This window comes from Lytechinus variegatus, chromosome 3 (assembly GCF_018143015.1).
Source record: "Lytechinus variegatus isolate NC3 chromosome 3, Lvar_3.0, whole genome shotgun sequence".
Taxonomy (NCBI): domain Eukaryota; kingdom Metazoa; phylum Echinodermata; class Echinoidea; order Temnopleuroida; family Toxopneustidae; genus Lytechinus; species Lytechinus variegatus.
In genome coordinates, this window is record NC_054742.1 from 50,299,051 (window position 1) to 50,318,546 (window position 19,496).

A 19,496-nucleotide genomic window follows, 5' to 3' on the forward strand; every position below is an offset into this window, starting at 1 on the left:
TATAGGGACGAAACCTTTTTTTACGAGACAATAAAAAACAATATTCTTGATCTTACGAGCCATTGTAGAGTCAGCCTTGGTAGATCCATCAGTAATCGTCACTTTGATAAATGAAAACAGTCAAGATGGCATTTTATCAAATGAAATTTCATGACAATTTATTTTATACACCTCGTCCTCACTGAGTAAACTCTTAATAAGATTTGGTCACACAACTTTTCTGAATTCACTATTTCAATTATTTTCATCACTCTCCAATTTAATACAATTATCTTGTAAGCACATGATTGGCACCTCAGTAAATTTGATGTCTCAAATTCATAATTTTTTATTTTTGAAATCGATTGGGAAGATGTTGTATCGTGGTTGGTAACAAAGATAAAGTCCAAACCTACTTTTCTTGTCAGACTGCTAATTGACTTCTCATTTTACCTTTGTATATTATTGATGAAGTATGTGTTTCGAGATTTCAGATAGATAACTTGATAATGCAATATTCCATTTCGAATTAACGTATACTGATTGAGGCATTTATGGGCATAGGAGATTTTCCATCTTACCAATTTCCGTCTGAGTTGAATCTGAACCTGTGTTGGATGTCGCTGGAATAGAAGTAAGGAAATATTTTAGGGTTTTATCAATATAGAAAGAAGCTTTGGGCTATTTTGTATATACTCTGGCTGTTCAAATTGCGCAGAGGGCTTAAAGATTGAGATTAAAAAATATAAGCAATCACGGAGTCATTTTGGCGTTACAACGCTCTTCGATTACGACTACCGATGTTGAATTCGGATATAGAAAACTATTTGTTTTTAATGACTGGAGGATTGTGAAGCAAGAGAGTATAAATAATGACCACAAAATGTCTGATGATGGTTACATTCAACCTTACCGGTCGTTGAAGAGACTTCCGTGGTAGATGCATCTGTAGTCACTTTAATGAAGAAAATCAATTAAAAATATTTCACAATGGGAAAATGTATTACAGGTTCTTATACCCTTTCTTATTCACCAACATTAATCGCTGAAAAGATGATACAAATACAGTAACAAAATTTTATGTTATTATATATGAAAATATGTATCCACTTGACCACGATCTTCCCATTATGCGAAAAAACATCAATAGTCATTCTTTGCTGATCATTTGTTTGTAAGCTCCGATTGCTTGAGCATTCGTTAGGCCTATCTGCATGGACTTCAAATTTATAAATGTATAATGACAATACTTTTCATAGACGCGGAAGATACGATCTATAAATTATAATTCCAGTTCGTTCGTGCCTTTGCAATGATATGAGAGATTGCTTCAGAAAGATTGGCATAACGTAAAAATGACACCTTACCGGTCGTTGAAAAGATATCCGTGGTAGATGCATCTGTAATCACTATAATGAAGAAAAATGTACGAACAAAACCATAATTAATGATAAACAAGTGGAATGCCTCTGGCCGTCTCACCTGCATCCCGCGATTCAACATAGCAGCAGTGCTGACTTTGAAAACTACTATAACTCGTGACTTTATAGGAAAAGAAAGAAAAAAATTACATTGAATTACCCATTGGAATAATAAACATTGGGGTCAATGGCCATCTACAAGTTACCCAAAATGGACCAATTTTTATATCATAGAAACATGAGCTATATTGTTATGTAATAGATTTGATTTCATTTTACCAATACTTCTCAGTCTCATATGTCATGTATGGAGTTATGTCTGTTGTTGTGTCTGTAATCGCTTCATAGAATACGGGTTTTTAAAGTACCTGAATAAAATATTTCCGTTTAATAACGGTGGCAGATCAAGGGGGCCGGGGTTAGGGATATAACCCCCCCCCCCTGGTCTGCCAAGTAAAAAAGAAGAGAACAGAAAAAAAATCCTAGCTACGCCACTGCCTTTTTGCCTCAATGGGGGCTCCAAATTGACAGATTTTCCTATAAATTATTAAGATGCAAAATAGGGGTTGTGTGACTTCAGCCGCCCCCTGAGGGGGTAGGCTTTATTTTGCCAGCAATTCATTATATGAAACAGAAAAATACTACTCTTTTATCCAAGTGGTTTTCTATATAGGACAAACATCCTTTGTCTCAATGTTGGCTCCAAAGTCGCAGATTTTCTAATAAAAAGTTTGAATACAGAAAATGTGTGGGCGATTTCAGGAGCCGCTGACGGGGGTATAGGCTTTGCTGTACCAGCACTTCTTTATATGTAACTGATAGATGAAAGGCAACTCTTTGGTCTCTATGTGCTTTTAAAACAATTAAAATGGATTGCTCTTTAGCAGAAACATCCTTCAGTGGGGGTTCCAAATTTGCAGATTTTTCCATAAATTTGCAAAATACGGAAAAGGGCGATGGTGTCTTCGGCAACCCACTGACGGGGTGGCTTTCATTTCCCAGCAATTCTTTATATGTAGCAGATAGAAGAAATTCTACTCTTTTGTCTCCAAGTAGTTTAAAACAACAAAAGTGGCTTCATTACATAGTAGAAACACTTTTTTCATCAATCTGTCTCCAAAATGACGAATTTTCCAAGAAATGGGAACAAAACGAAAAAGGTGCTGGGTGACTTGGGGCAGCCCCCTGAGAGGGTAGGCTTTGCTGTGGCTCATTTCTTTAAAATAATGTAGCTGATAGAGAAAACTTACTCTTCCGTCTCCAAGTGATTTCAAGAAAATAAAAGTTGTTTTTACCTAACCGAAGCATCATTTTGCCACACTGAGGGCAAAGGCAAGATATTTTAATAGTCAAGCTTCGGATAAGGGTGGGGGTACCTTCGACAGGCTCTTGCGGGACTATGTTTTAAGGTGCCCGAATGTAATTTCTTGCGACATGCAGAGCAATGCCTCAAGACCTCTAACTTTCCAAGAGGTTTCATTAACAAAAAAGTTGCTTTAACATGTAAAAAACGCCTTTCTGCCCTCATACCCATATATGTAATATACACTTTTCATTCACGACGCGCATAACATGCATTTATATGCGTGCTAGTCACACCAACATAGGCGAGGCAAGATCGATTGAGTCTATTGTACTCTTTTGGAGGGCATGCCAGCGAGCGCATCGTAGTCGGTATCACAAGTGTGACTAGTGGTGTCGTTTTATCGCAATATCGGGAATACATTTGGATGTACTTTACCTATATCTAAGCAAATTAAGACATTAATACTGTCATGAATCATATCAATGTTCTCGTTAATATATCCTCTTTCGTGCAGAAGGCTGATATTTTGCATTAATTGTTGATATCAATGAAAAAAAAAGAAAGATAAATTATATCTATATTTTTATGTTAATAGATGCTCTGAGATCTTATCCTTGAAATGCCATTTAAAAAAATTGTTCATGCTTGAGCGAACAGGGGACGTTTTTGTCGGGGTTCAAAAAGAGGCTTGCGCCAAGATGGCAGAAATTAGAAATTTGATGATTAGACTTTGGGCTAATCAGCAGACTTTCTCTTAATGTTTTCAATATCTTTGCCATACTTTTAGAATTATACTGTCAAATTTGATTTACAAAGTTATTTATTTACCTGCATTGTTTTGTTTTTCATTTAAACTTCTTTTACTTTTGAATTTTCCTTCATAAGTAAGAAAAGAAGACTTTTTGTCAACCCAAGCAAGAAGATTTGCATTATTAATTGGGAGAATTTGTAATCATTCAAATCCTTTTATTACTGGTATGTGAAACAAAATTATGTTATGGTACCCATAAAAGACATGAATCATATTTTCAAGGGGTTATTGAATCCTTCACCAAGTTTATACTTACGTGCTTGACAGGACAAACAGGAAAGGGTTCATGTCTTTCAATGGCAATGGTGTATTGAGTCAATTTTGAAGGATCAAGATATGGCAGATCGGGTAAAATGTATGAAAAAGTTGTGAAGCGAGCAATCAAAAGTTTCCACCTTTTTATTAAAATATCAAATTTTGTGATTTTGACATAATATTCAGTAAATGATATCGTATTTCAATTTCTATGTTTTCGTTATTTTCCTTTCCACTTTTTTTCCTTGGTCATTATTTTCTATTTCTTATTTTCATTATTATTGTTATTTCATTTATTTATTATCATTTTTTGGGGGGGATCACCCCGAGCCCCGCCCATCTGTATGCCACTGTACAAAGGCACCATAACCTTTTTAGCACACAATGAAAGGAATTTAAAAAAAAACACGCTCTCCAATATTTCGCTTTTAAAAAATTGTTCTTGCCTAAAGAAGGAATATTCAAAGCTTAAAGAAAACATATAAAAAAGGAACAACAGATCTATTCAAGCAAATAACAAGATTTGGAAATGAATTTTGACCACATAATTCGAAAATTATGGCACAGATAATGACAAGGTTAAAAGGAAGTCTGCTGATTAGAAAGAAGTTCGACTATCATCTTTATCATTTTATGCCATTTTGGCGCAAGTCTCTGTTTTAACCCCGGACAAAAACATTCCGTGTCCGCTCAAGCATGAACTAAACTATATTATGTTAATAGCATTTGAAGGATAAGACTTCAGAGCACCTATTGACACCAAAATATAGAGATCATAATTTGAAACACAAAAATTTTATAAACTTTTCAGATTTTATACGCACTGTAGATACGCTACTTGTAAAAGAACTAGACACAGCGCAACCCTCTCTGATGGGATAAACATAATTATTTGATGTTAACTCGTAATTATTTTCTCTGTTAAATCCTCAACCTTCTAATGGATACTTTCTAAAAGTGGATAAGATAATCGACCACCTTCTTAAGTTTAAGAATAGGAATACAATATATCAAAACTAAGAAAATACAATGATCTATTATTACCCTGTGCTGAAGTAGTCGTCTGTCTGCAGCCCGATTGTCTCAAGAAGGTACCCGCTAATGTCCCGTAAGCTTGTGGAGTTATTGTACTATAACCATAAGTCGTGACGCTAAATGGGATATCTGGATCAACATGGCTCACGGTATGAACTCCTTCCGTTATTTCTTTTCCCCAGATTGTAGAAACTGCAGTAGTGACATTAGATGCGGTCGACGAGTCCAATAAGACACCGTCTACTTGGATCCCACTCTCATACATGGTGTCTACAGTGATGTCTATATAGTTCGAAGAGACGAAAGAACTCGCAACTGGGAAGGTAATCGATCCTACTGGGAACTGCTCTTTCGGTGAAATGATTGACATCGATGGGTCTCCTTGGTAGTCGCTTACATAAGACCTCTGGTATTGAACAACAAGGACAGGCTCTGAAGTCTCAAATTCAAAAGCATCAGGAGTGTCTGAGGTGAAGTCATAATATTCAAACGCATGAATAGTGGCGCTAACTGAATCCGATGTGATACGAGTGTCATCGAGGGTCGCTATGATTCTAAAATCAAGTCCGCTGTTCGGTCTCCCATGGTAAGTTGACACAGAAAAAAAACGTCCTAGGGTGTTGACTGGTGGCATTTGTTCAACCATATAGTCACAGAACAACGCCCCAACCGGTACGTTAGCGCATGTCACACCTGAGATAACCGATACAGGTGCGGATGATACAACACGTGAGGCGCTCAAATCCAGAGGACTCTGGACCTGATAAGTCTGACCAGCATTGAGTATAAAGTTGAGATCTGCGGTCAAGCCTTTTGTTATTCTATCCTCTCTGATCAACTCTGGAAACTCCACGGTTACATTGGTAACAGTAGAAACAGCGGTTACAGTGAACTCTGAGGAGAATGCAGAAGTAGGAGTATAACTAGCTATGACATAGTCGTTGCCGAGGCTGTCCACGGGAAACACAAGGAAGTTATCCATGGTACGAAACCAATAGCTATATCCAATTACCGAGATTTCACCATCCAGAGCCGAGATCTTTACAGAGCAGTCCTGCAGACCAGAACCGGTACATCGGGAGATCTCAGACAATGGTAGTGATAGAGTCGTACTGGAAGAAACTATACCTGACAAGGTATCACCGGTGAACTCACTCACCTCCACATTGACATTCTGTTGGGAGGAAGTCGAAATCACGAGAGAATTGTTTTCTGAACCACTCTCAACGTTACTTGGAAAGGCGACTATGAAGCTTCTCCCGATGTTCGATTGAGAACAGTCAACTGTATAATATTGAAGAGTTTTGAGAGAAAATAATTTGGGTTAATTTGCAATGTTTGTCAGTCTGAATAGGCTTCTTTTTTATACATCATAAGAATTTTTTTATAAACTAAACTCGTTGAGACGTTGGTTCCAACCCGGGTACCAACAAGGCATGATAACACTTTCATGTATTCGATGTATTAAGAAGAGCCATAATTATATGCCCGAGGGCATAAGTGCATTGCCGGGTACCAAATCGTGGACTTGGGTATTGCGTGATCGAACTTGATCTCGATACCGAATCAAGAACTAGTTGCTTCCACATTCTTTTTCGCTATTATAAATTCAGTCTGATATTCTTGGTATACGACCAGGGCCCTGGGAACGATTTTCCGGCTGGGGGTACTGAAGTAAGCCAAAATTCAGGGGCGGATCCAGCTTTCGCAAATGGGGGGGGGGGGCAAACAAATTTACCCGTATTTTCCCCGATCGGCCACTAAAAGATGGGTTTGTTTGTTTGTTTCTTCGTAACAGTCACTTCTTTGCTTTATTCTTATAAAACATAGTAATATCTTAAGCCATATTTAAATAGCTCGAGCTAATTTTTTGGAAATTTCATGTATCTTGTCCTGAAAATCGAACATTCTGGGCAATGTTTGTGATCCTGAACAAAACCCGTATATAAATGATCAAAAAGGGACTTGTAGAGGTCGGTTTGTAGTTAGCCATAAAGCGATACATATTCAATAATCAAATAAAGCGAACGCGAAGCGCGAGCTGAAAATTTTTGACATTCAAACCTAAAAAATGGAAATTCTAAGCATATTTTGTTATCATGTTCAGGATAGGCATATAACTAAACAATGCGAGCGCGAAGCGGAAGCGGAAAAAGTGAGATTTAGTCCTAAAAACGGTCACTCTATTCATGTTTTGTAAATCATGAAAAGAAAGGGTAATTTGGTATCCTAAATCAATAATGTGAGCGCGAAGCGCGAGCAGAAAATTTTAGTGTAAAACTGGATAATTTAAGCATGCTTTAAATAAAGAACAAGCTGTGTATCTCAATAAACATGCGTGCGTGTGTTTAAGATTTTTACATAGTATCTGGTCATTCTAAATATATTTTTTTATCATGAAAATAAATAATGTGATCGCGAATCGCGAGCTGAAAATATTTGATTTATCTGAAAAAGGGCCAATTTAAGCACTTATTCAAGCACTGTGTAGGAAAATCGTGAAGTGGATATCATGGATCGCTCTTAATAGATGATGCAAGCACGAAGAGCAAGCTGAATTTTTATTATTTTTATTTTGACCTAGGGCCTGGACATGATGACTTTATTCTTTTCCTCTTCCTAAGCTCTTACAAACGCAACCGTATTAACTAAACTGTCCAGTAAAATCCCAGTTATGAAGATATAATACATTTCAATTGGTTTCTTTACCCCCTCAAAACTGTTTTTTATTAATGACTAGAATATCGTTTTATATATTTGATCTTACCGGCCACTGAAGAGCTATCCAAGATAAATGTTTTTGTAGTCACGTCAGAAGGCAACATGAGAAACAAAGTAAAAAGTCAAACTATACTTACCGTATGGTGTCCTTCATTGTATTTTCTCACTTCACATATCCTTACATAAAATAATATAGGCCTAGGCAAGTGTAAAATAAACTACTCTAGCATAAAATTACAAGATTAGCTACATAATTACAAGAATATAATGAAGGATTGTAGATAAACCCCGTTTCTCATGATTTCACATGCCTTTATAATGAATTATGCATGAATCCGTTTCTTGTTGCTACTTTTCTTGTCAGACTGCGAATAAACTTCTCATTCTACCTTTCTATATCATTGATGAAGTATGTGTTTTGATATTTCAAATAGATAACTTGATAATGCAATATTCCATTTCGAATTAACGTAAACTGATTGAGGCATTTATATGGGCATAGGAAATTTTCCATCTTACCAATTTTCGTCTGAGTAGATTCTGAAGTTGTGTCGGATGTCGCTGGAATAGAATTAAGGAAATATTTTAGCGTTTTTATCAATATACATGTAGAAAGAAGCTGTACATGCTATTTTGTATACTCTGGTTGTTCAAATTGCATAGAGGCCTTAAAGATTGAGATTAAAAATATGAGCAATCACTAAGTACTTTTGGCTTTATAACACTCAATATTTGTTTCTTCGATTACGACCAACGATGTTGAATTCGGATTTAAGAAAATGATTTTTTTAATGACTGGAAAATTATGAAGCAAGAGAGTATAAATTATGATTACAAAATATTTGAGGATGATTTCATTCAACCTTACCGGTCGTTGAAGAGATATCCGTGGTAGATGCATCTGTAGTCACTATAATGAAGTAAATCAATAAAAAAATATTTCACAATGGTGAAATGTATAACAGGTTCTTATTATACCCATTCTTATTCACCAGCATACACATTAATCGCTGAAAAGATGATACAAATACAGTAACAAAATTTTATGTTATTACATATGAAAATATGTATCCACTTGACCACGATCTTCCCATTATGCGAAAAAACATCAATAGTCATTCTTTGCTGATTTGTTTGTAAGCTCCGATTGCTTGAGCATTCGTTAGGCCTATCTGCATGGACTTCAAATTTATAAATGTATAATGACAATACTTTTCATATACGCGGAAGATACGATCTCTAAATTATAATTCCAGTTCGTTTTTTTCGAATTGTGAGTGCCTTTGCAATGATATGAGAGATTGCTTCAGAAAGATTGGCATAACGTAAAAATGACACCTTACCGGTCGTTGAAAAGATATCCGTAGTAGATGCATCTGTAATCACTATAATGAAGAAAAATGTACGAACAAAACCATAATTAATTATAAAGAATGGATGAAAATGGAGGTCGAAATGTAATTCGTAACATGAAAATATCTAATAACAATCCTCAACGCATCTCACTATTCCCATTTTCATAAACACAAACGATATAGGGACATGCATTGCCATAGGAACTTGCTTCGTCTTACCAAAGATAGACTGAGTGGTGTAGTATGTCACTACCAGTGGTAGATCCGGGGCACATCCGGCCCGTGCCCCCCCCCCCCATTAGAGAAGCACAAAAAAAGAATTTAGGGGAATATGTCACGCATTAATCAATACATAAATTTGCCAAAGTGATTAAATGACCTTTGACCTTGGTCATGTGACCTGAAACACACAAGATATTCAGGGATACATGCATACTCTTATGTCCAAGTTTCATGAACTAGATCCATAAAATTTTAGTTATGCTGACAATTCCACAAATACCCCCAACATTATCCAAGTTTTTTTTACCCTAAATGACCTTTGACCTTGGTCATGTGACCTGAAACTTGCACAGGATGTTCAGGGATACTTCTTAATTACTCTTCCGTCAAAGTTTCATAAACTAGATCAAAGTTATGGTGACAATATCACAAATACCCCCAACATGGTCAAAATTCGTTGACCCTAAGTGACCTTTGACCTTCGTCATGTGACCTGACACTTAGGCAGGATCTTCAGTGATACGTTATTACCCTTATGTTTAATTTTCAGGAACTAGGTCTATATACTTTTTAAGTTATGACCACATTTCAAAAACTTAACCTTGGTTAAGATTACGATATTGATTCCCCCAACATGGTCTAAGTTCAATGACCCTAAATGACCATTGCCCTTGATTATGTGACCTGGAGCTGAGGCAGGATCTTCAGTAATACTTGATTAACTCTATGTCCGAGTTTCATAAACTAGGTCTATATACTTTTTTTAGTTATGATGATATTTAAGAAACTTAACCTTGGTTCAATGTTGACGCTCTGCTATGCAGGCAAGACAAAAAAAGCATTTCCTTCACAGTAGGATTTGTTTTAAAGGAAATAGGTTATGATTGGTTGAAAAAAAATACCCGTAAAAGACACAATTATTCAAACATCAGATAGTATTTGATTTAACAACCTACGAATTTTGAATAGTATCCTATGAGAGAGGGTCATCTGGGCCCTCCAAGCACCTATAGAATGAAAAGAACGTAGAATCGCCCCGCATGACCGAGGTTGAGATACTCCCAACCCAGAATATGATCAAATGGCAGCCGGGATTACAAGCAAAGGAGAATTTAACTCAATATTTTGCCTTAACCCTTTCTATTCACCTAGCTGAGCTTTATATATTTCGTTTTCCGTCGTTCTTTAAAGCTGATTTTTAACTTACCAGTAGTGGTTGGAGCTGTATCTGTAGTTCCGTCAGTAGTCACTTGTTAAAAAAAGAAAGAAATTGAACCGACCAAAGGAATCGAATTATTAATATTTTACAGATTCAACCAAAGACACTGGCATTAAAAAAAGTATCATCTTTTTTATTTCTATAGATGATTATAGAGACGAAAGCTTTATTTACGAGACAATAGAAAACATTATTCTTGATCTTACCAGCCATTGTAGAATCAGCCTTGGTAGATCCATCAGTAATCGTCACTTTGAAAAATGAAAACAGTCAAGACGGCACTTTATAAAATTAAATTTCATGACAATTTATTTTATTACCCTGAAACAAACTGAGGAAAATCTTGATAAAATTTTGTCAAACAGCTTTTTTCAATTCACTGTTTCAATTTTTTCAATCTCTCTCCAATTCAATAACTTATCTTGTTAACATAGGATCGACATATCAGTAAATTACCATAAAATATCTCATGTCTCCAGTTTCATAATTGATCGATTTTTTAAAAATCGATTGCTGGTTTGGAAGATTGGGCATTGTGGCTACATAAATCAAGTTGGATCTTTTCTTCAATGGCCGCAAACTGACGTTCTTGTCAGACTGCCAATAAACTTTTCATTTTACCTATGTATATGAATTGATCTATTCTTTTGTTACTTATATCTATGTATTTTACATGTTTAGAGATTTCCGATTGATAATGAATAGATATTATTGATTTACATGTATTTATGTTTTTAATGTCAGGACCATGATGTAAAACAGTTTTTAACTGATCTTGTCATCCTGTATAAATATATTTGAATAAATAAATAAATAAATAACTTATATGCAATATTCTATTTCGAATTTAATAACATAAAACTGACTGAGACATTCTCAGCCATAGAAAATTGTTTGTCTTACCAATGTCCGTCTGAGTTAAATCTGACGTTGTATCGGATGTCACTGGAATACAATTGGGGAAAATATATTAGCGCTTTATTAATGTAGAAAGAAGATGTATCATACGTAAAGTCTCTGACTGTTCAAACTCCGTAGAGGCCTTAAAAATTGAGATTCTAAAATTTTGAATAATCGTTAATCACTAAGTCATTTTGGCGTTACAACCAGTGGCATAACTACGGGGGGACGTCCCCCCCCCCCATCAGCTGGCAAAAAAAAACCCGGGGAAAAGGAGATAAAGGGGGAGAAAGGTAGAGAAACGAAGTGGGAGAAGAAGAACTTATTGTGTATTATATTACATTTTATATAAATTATAATATATATTTTGAATAACATCATGAAACATAATTAGCTTTATAGGGAGTATGCGTTCATTACTCCTGTTGCTCGCATTGTCTGTTTCATGAAATAAATAATCCTGTTCAAGGGGATTAAACGAAACTAAAACACCCCGTTTTCAGTCAATATACACCAAATATATATCCTTGCACTTCAGGTTTTAATTATTATATGTAGTGACATATGCTTCTTTTTCATGATTACTTTTGAAAAGTAATTAACCCCTTTTAAGGTCTGAATATAAAACATTTCCAGTCCGTGTTTACGTTTGCATTAGTGGGTTGGTGAAATATATCTGCTTTTCATTAATTGATAAAAGTAATAATAATAATGATAATAATAATAATAATATAGGTATATTTACCCAGGGAAGCCACTTCAGTTCTGAAAACTGTTCTCCCAGCGGACCCTATTATTATTATTACCCCGGGTTTAGCTGGGCTGCCTAGGCGCTCAAGCATTCAAGGAAATTCTTCCCACCGGGTACCCATTCACCTCACCTGGGTTGAATGCAGCACAATGTGGATAAATCTCTTGCTGAAGGTAATTACGCATAAATTCCTAAAAACAGTACTAAGATATTCCCTTTTCTGTTCTGAATATAGAAAATTCTCAGCTCACGCTTCGCGGTCGCATCATTTGGTTAGTGAAATACGTATGGTCTTAATGAATTACAACAAACAAGCCTTAGAATGTCCCTCTTCATGTCTGATTTTTTTTTAGCTCGCGCTTCGCTCGCAATATTTGATTAGTGAGATACGTATCATGTTCATGATTACAATGACTACAAAAATTGCTTCATCGGTTTAGGTGGAATTCTAAAAAAAATAAAATCAGTAAGCACTATGTTGAGATATGTATGGTCTTCATGAATTCCTTTATTAATAGTCCTTAAAATGTCCCTGGTTGGGGAAATACATACACAAATTTCTGCTCGCGCTTCGCGCTTACATTGTTTGTTCAGTGAGACAGGTATTTATCATGATTACAAAAATTTGATAATAATGTCCCTTTTTTAGCTCTGAATATCAAAAATTATCAGCTCGCGCTTCGCGCTATTTCATCAGTGATATACATATCCGTTAAATGACACAGTCCTTATAAGTTCTCTATAAGGTCAGTATACCCAATAAATGACTCAAAATGTTTGTCCCCCCATGCCGTGACCCACGGTACGCCATTGGTTATAACACTCATTATTTGTTTCTTCAACTACGACCAACGTTAGTGAATCGGATATGACAAAATATATTTTGATGGCCGGAAGATTTTGAAGCAAGAGGGTATAAGTTATGATGACAAGATTGCTGAACATACCTATCGTTGAAGAGATATCCGTTGTAGATGCATCTGTAGTCACTATAATGAAGGAAAATCATTAAACAATTTTCACAATGGGGGAACAGATTCATAATAAAAATCATTAAAAAGAGTTGCGATTGACCCAATCAACCACAACCATGGAAATCCAGAAACATCAACATCTAAAATGCATGTTGGTTCAAAATATTTTATATAATATGCTGTATATAGTATATTCATACATTCATTGTTTTCTTGAAAATTTAGTGTACTTCTCTTTGTTTGCAAAGGACTTTGTGCAAATTTTCTGAACAAAGAATTATGATAGTTATGGTTTTCCATACATTTTAGGTCGATTGGATCAATCGTAACTCTTTAAGTTACAGACAGGGCCCAGAACACAAACGGCGTCACTCTCACCCCAGCGGATCAAGAATAATCGAAACTGCGTTCATTCCAACCTCCGACGACCCCATTGATTGGTCATTAATTAAGTATTTCCACTTTTTTCAATTCGTCATTGTACCCCCCCTAAATGTGTTATCAGGGACACGTGACACCTTTCCTTCTAGATACGCCACTCTCAGAACATGATAATCAAATCACAACCCCCTCACGGGCATACATCATGTTTCAATTTATTGCTTACGATCTTCAAATTAACCTCTTATTAAACGGAACTATGAATAGGCTGGAACACTTCATGATTATGGTAACTTTCTCATAATTTGACAACAGTGATTACAAACCGCTTTATTTAGTTAAAGTTAAAGTCTGAGATTAAAGCGAGAAAATGATAAATGAAAGATAATGTTCTGTGCTTACCCTGCGATGAAGTAGTCGTTGCCTGCCTGCAGCGCGATGGCCTCAAGAAGGTACCTGCTGATGTCCCGTATCCCTCGTATTTATCATAACCGTATGTAACGACACTAAATGGTACGTCTGGATCAACATGACTCACGTTATGAGATATATTTCCCCCAAAATGTGAGATATATATACCCCAAAATGTATATTGGGAAGTGTAAGTAAGAGTCGTGGGTAATGAGTCTAACAAAACACCGTCGAACTGGATCCCACTCTTATCCATGGTTTCCACTGCTATCATGATATAGTTCCAAGGGGAGAATAAGAGGGCGACGGGGAAAGTGATCGATCCTACTGAGAACTGTTCCTTGGGAGAAATCACTGTCATTGATTGATCTCCAATGCTGTCAATTTCATGCCCCCTCTGGTACTGAACAACAAGAACAGGCTCTGAAGCCTCAATATCGATTGCCGTTTGCTGATTTCCATTCAGGTCAAGATACTCGAACGAATGAATAATGAAGCTACCTAAATCCGATGTGATACGCGTGTCATCACGAGTAGCTATGATTCTCACATCCAGTCCACTTTGTGGTCTTGCGTGATAAGTAGAAACAGAAAAGGAGCGTCCTAAAGTGTTTACTGGAGGCATCTGTTCAACAATATAGTCACAATACTTCGTTGCAACTGGCAATTCAGAGCAACTTGCTCCTGATGCTACGGCTACGGGTGTTGTTGACACCACTCGGGAAGCACTCAAATCCAGAGTACTCTGGACCTGATATGTCTGGCCAGCGTTGAGGTCAAATTCAAGATCAGGGGTCAGGCCATTACTCAATCGATGTTGTCTGATTACTTCAGGAAACTCGATCATAACAGTGGCAGCAGTATCAGCTGCAGTTACAGTGAACTCTGAATTAAAACCTCCTCTAGGGGTGTAGCTTGCTATGACGTATTCCTCGCCGAGACTGTCCACAGGGAATGCGAGGAAACTACCCGTAGACGTACCCACATCGCTATACGCAATCACCGAGATGTCACCATCTACTGCCAACACTCTTACTGAGCAATCCTGCCAACCAGATCCTGTGCATCGGGAATTCTCTGACAGACTGAATGTTAGACTGATTCCTTCTGTAACTACACCAGATAATGTATTACCGTCGGATTCAAGAACTTCGACAGTAACAGTTTGGTGGGAGGATGTCGAGATCACCAATGAATTGCTCTCTGAACCCAGCTCTAGGTTACTTGGAAAGGCAATTACAAAGCTACTTCCAGTGCTTGATTGTGAACAGTCAGCTGTACAAAGATTGAAAGAACGTGAAGCTGTCAATTACTAGCACAATACTGACTAGAAGAGGACATTATTTTGTGGTGTACAACATTATTAATAAGGAAATTACTCTCTTGACTATTGATATACTCAAGAAATTACCCTCTTGACGATATATTCCTATATAATTAATAATAAAGTATAATGCTGACTATCTATTTTGTTTTGAAGTATTCTTTTGAAGGGAGTGTGATTAGGTCCAACAGATAAACAATAATAAAATCGGATATTGAATTTAATTGACCTCTTATAAGATTTTTTTTATTGAAAGGTTTGCGCCAAAAAAAATAAAGCTTAACTTTACCTCATTCTTCGCTTTAAATACGTTTAAAGATGCCAATCTTTATGTAGTAGAACCACTGGCGGATCCACGAGGCCATAGCCGGTCCGTGTCCCCCCCCCCCTTGAGAGGCACAATTAAAATTTGTAATGTAAGAATGCCGTTAAAACAGAAGTGTGCCCTTCTTTCGAAAGTGAAGACTTTTTTTTTTGCTTGTCTATTTTTTTTTCGTCGACGAAACTCGCTTAATTTTTGGTTGAAACCCTTTTTTTGGCTTGTCAATTTTTGTCGTGGACGAAATCCCCTTGATTTGGGTTGTCCAATTCTTCCTCGGGAAAATGTGTCCTCCCCCCCCCCCTTTCGAAATATCCTGGATCCGCCCCTGAGTAGAACATTTTTCAGACATTGAGACTTTCACTGCATTCATGTGTTTTTTGAACTAAATTCATGCAAATCAAATTTGAATAGACACGAAAAAAAAATTAATTAAAATTTTAATTGGACTTGATAAAAGGAAGACGTCAAAACATAAACGCGTTGGATTCTTTGACAAATTTTCAATCATACAGCATTACCTTGATCAGTTGTTGATACCACCGTTATGGTGGTTGGCGCATTCGTTGTTGTGGCTTCGGTTGTTCCCATTGTTGTCGTTTGCTGAATAGTTGTCACACTATCTGTAGTAGATAGTGGTGCGGACGTAGGGAGACCAGTCGTCGGCTGAGTAGTTGTTACAGTATCTGTAGTCGTTTGTTGTGTAGTTGTAGGTATATCTGTCGTTGGCAGAATAGTTGTTACAGTATCTGTAGTTGTTTGTTGGGGAGTTGTAGGTATATCTGTCGTTGTTGGCAGAATAGTTGTTACAGTATCTGTAGTTGTTTGTTGGGTAGTTGTAGGTATATCTGTCGTTGTTGACTGCGTTGTTGTCACACTATCTGTAGTCGTTTGTTGTGAGGTGGTAGGCGTGAGCTGATCTGCAACAAGAACGTAACAAGAATTTCATTAATATACAGGAAAATCTCCAAGCCACCTAAATTGAATTGCAAAATTTAATTATACATGGCATATTGGAATTGAGTTATCAGTTACATAATTCCGGTCCAAGCAATGTTTGTATTGGGAGAGGCGGCATCGTTTGAAACGAAAAAAAAATGTTGAAACTAGGAATATTTCAGAAATTCTTGAATAGAAAATCTTCTTTAAATACTTATACAGTGCGTATCAAAAAAAGTTTACACTTTGAAAAAGCCCTGGGAATTAAAAATATACAACATGTGGATAATTTTTTCACATGTAATCTTGGGTTTGGGTCTCATCTATCCAATGAAAGTAAAAGTTTTGACAGAATAATACACTTGAGTGAGCACTGTCCATTTTTGTAAAGCTCGCAGAAATCTGTTTGCGCAGAAATGCTCGTTTTCAAGCTGTGTCGAGGACAAAGGGCGAAATCAAACTTACCCTGCAATACATTTCTCATATATTTCCCTTCCACTTTTAGGCAATTGTAATAAAACGGATACTTTCAAGCATTTTGTAACAATTTTGCCACCCAAATTGAAATTTTAACACTTAGTAAGCACAACCTTTACCCTTTGTGTGAAAGCTGGATCTAAGGACATAACTGGATCTGAACAAAATTTTATATCAGACATCTCCAGAATTTTTTCACTAAGTTTTTATCATTTGAAGTGGATTTACATTTCATTTTTCATTTATTACTCGTTTCTCCACACTTTTCACAAGCTTAAAAATGATAAACAAAACGAAAATCAAGCCAAAGCCATTTCATGTAAATCACAGCTCAGTGTAAAGCAAATATCGTCATGATGGCCTCGGTGTATGGGGGAGTGGTTGGGGTGCAATGCACTCTTCGAAGTGTTTTTGGCAAGGAAACAAGTTTAAAAAGGGAAAAGATATCTTCAAGTCAATTTTACTAGCTAAATTATATGTGTTCTTCATGATTTAGGTCTACTTTTATTCGTATAACTATTTCAAAGTTCTGCGCAAATCATTTTTCACCAACTTTTCAAAAGTAAGTGGTGCTCACTCAAGCGGAAATATTTTTCGACAGTTACATCGTCATTTGCTTAAACGGACCTGTAACAATGTTAAAATGTGGAAAAATCTTCAGGATATTACAAATGTATAATTTTACAGGACTTTTTCTAAGTGTAAACTTTTTTTTGATACGCACTGTATATCAAACGGAAACTTATGTACCTTATTAGACTATTATGTTAATATATAAATGTTGTATATTCTTTAAATGAAAAAATCGCATAATTCTCAAAGATATTGCTATCATTATAAATATTAATATGATCCCCAATTAATAATTTATTTCCCCTGAAATATGGGATACACTTTTTTACAGTTGAAATGTGATAAGGATAGGATATATCACCCTCCCTCAATATACCGTAAAGAGATTGTAGAAGATCATACTGCATGAGTAATTGTTATAGATAGTCTTGCAATGAGCAGACAACAGATCGAGGCAGAACATGGCGCTTTGTGGCAAAAATTGCAGTTGCAAGCGTGCTGGGTAAGCGATTGAAAAATTCATCTTTTTTTTAAACAGAAAATCTTTTTTTGTGTGACAGATTTTTACATGATATTCAGAAAAACATGTCATGTCATCCCTTACTTGTTACCCTTTCCCTCTTTTCCCACCCCCTCCCTCCTGTGGAACTTTTGGTGGTATGTGCCCCAAACACATGGTTATACGCCGATGGTTACGGTTGAAATTTCAATTAAAGCTATCAAAATATGTTCAGTTGATTGATATAACATCTGTTTATAAATCCATACGCATAAGATTTTGTGAGAGACATCACAAGTATTTTAAGGTAAAATGAAAGCGACTAGACGGAGAGATAACAATGGTTTTTAGGTACAAAACTTGCATACATGAGTCCACATGGCTTTTATTTAGCTCCATGTATCTATTTTCTTTTCTTTTTTTCCTAACGCGCTTTGAGACCTCTGTAATGTGTAATGCGCTATACAAAAACTGTTTTATATTATTATTATCTAAAGATATCAATTTCGAGCTAGGGATGTTTGTATACGCCACCCCTCCACGCCCCTATATCCCTGAAAGTGCGGGATATATCCCCATGCCCCGGAATTAACGTCAGTGGACTAAAATTCCAATTGATTTACATTTAAAACATTGTGATTGTCATTTATATATCACTATATTTGTTTTGGCTTGTGGTTATATTGATTGCAAAAACTATCAATCATAATAAGGGATATAATATTATGACTACCCCCCCCCCAGAAAAAAAAGGAGAAAGAAATACCCATATCATGCATAATGACACAGATCTATTTCAAGGCTTCCTAATGACTTGTATGGCAATTGTTTCATAAAGTAACAAAATGTTCATACAAAAAAAAAATGTTTAAAAAATGAACTATATCTACACTGTGGATGTAACTCTTTTCTCCATTTATTGAGATAACCAACTTGGTTTAAAGAGAAAAAACTCTTTACCTGTACAAGAGCCCAAGGAGATGTCATCTAAAGCCATATCAGCGGTGTAACTGTTGATCTGTCCTTTGAAAAGGAAATACCCAGATGTGGAGGTGGAGATGAAATCCGTTACCCGTATCTCTCTTCCTATCCAAGCGTTTGTCTGAGGACCGCTCATCGACCACACCATGACGGCCTGGTCCGTGATCGTCCCTGATGTCGAAAAGTACAAGCTGAGTGTTCCAATATTCATCCCCCACATATGATAGAAGAACTTAAAGCATCGGTTGATTTCAGTGCTCTCAAGTTGGACACCAGGGGAGCATATGACAGCGTCATCATTCTGAAATCGCGGCCAGGATGACTCCGTATATATGTAGTAGCCAGCTGTATTATAAAACCAACAGGTAACACACGATTTAATTGTGTCCATAATCTCTGTGTTATCTAACACATACTAGCTTTTTTTTAAAAGAATTAATACATTATGAGTCCATTACGAACAAATTTCGTATTATCATTAAACAATGTATATGATTTATTATCTTTTTATTAATAATATTATTATTATAAATATTAATATCCAAGCCCTTTAGAAGTGCATAGCGACATTATAATGTGCTAAAAAAATTATCATTATTATTATCATCATCATCATCTTTTGTAGTCACAAGGTTCTTCTCGT

At 36.2% G+C, this 19,496-nt stretch overlaps 1 protein-coding gene across 1 annotated transcript; it reads right to left on the minus strand.

The window, feature by feature from the left end:
- Positions 1 to 531: 531 nt before the first annotated feature.
- Positions 532 to 19,064, minus strand: LOC121412059 (cell wall protein DAN4-like). Its single transcript, XM_041604970.1, has 12 exons — positions 18,833 to 19,064; positions 15,906 to 16,304; positions 13,733 to 15,016; positions 12,923 to 12,964; positions 11,228 to 11,269; positions 10,531 to 10,575; positions 10,313 to 10,354; positions 8,397 to 8,438; positions 8,048 to 8,089; positions 4,817 to 6,091; positions 1,347 to 1,388; positions 532 to 602 (listed from the first exon to the last, which is right to left on the minus strand). Exons 1-12 carry the CDS (start codon positions 19,062 to 19,064, stop codon positions 532 to 534), a joined length of 3,558 nt encoding a protein of 1,185 aa, XP_041460904.1.
- Positions 19,065 to 19,496: the final 432 nt, after the last annotated feature.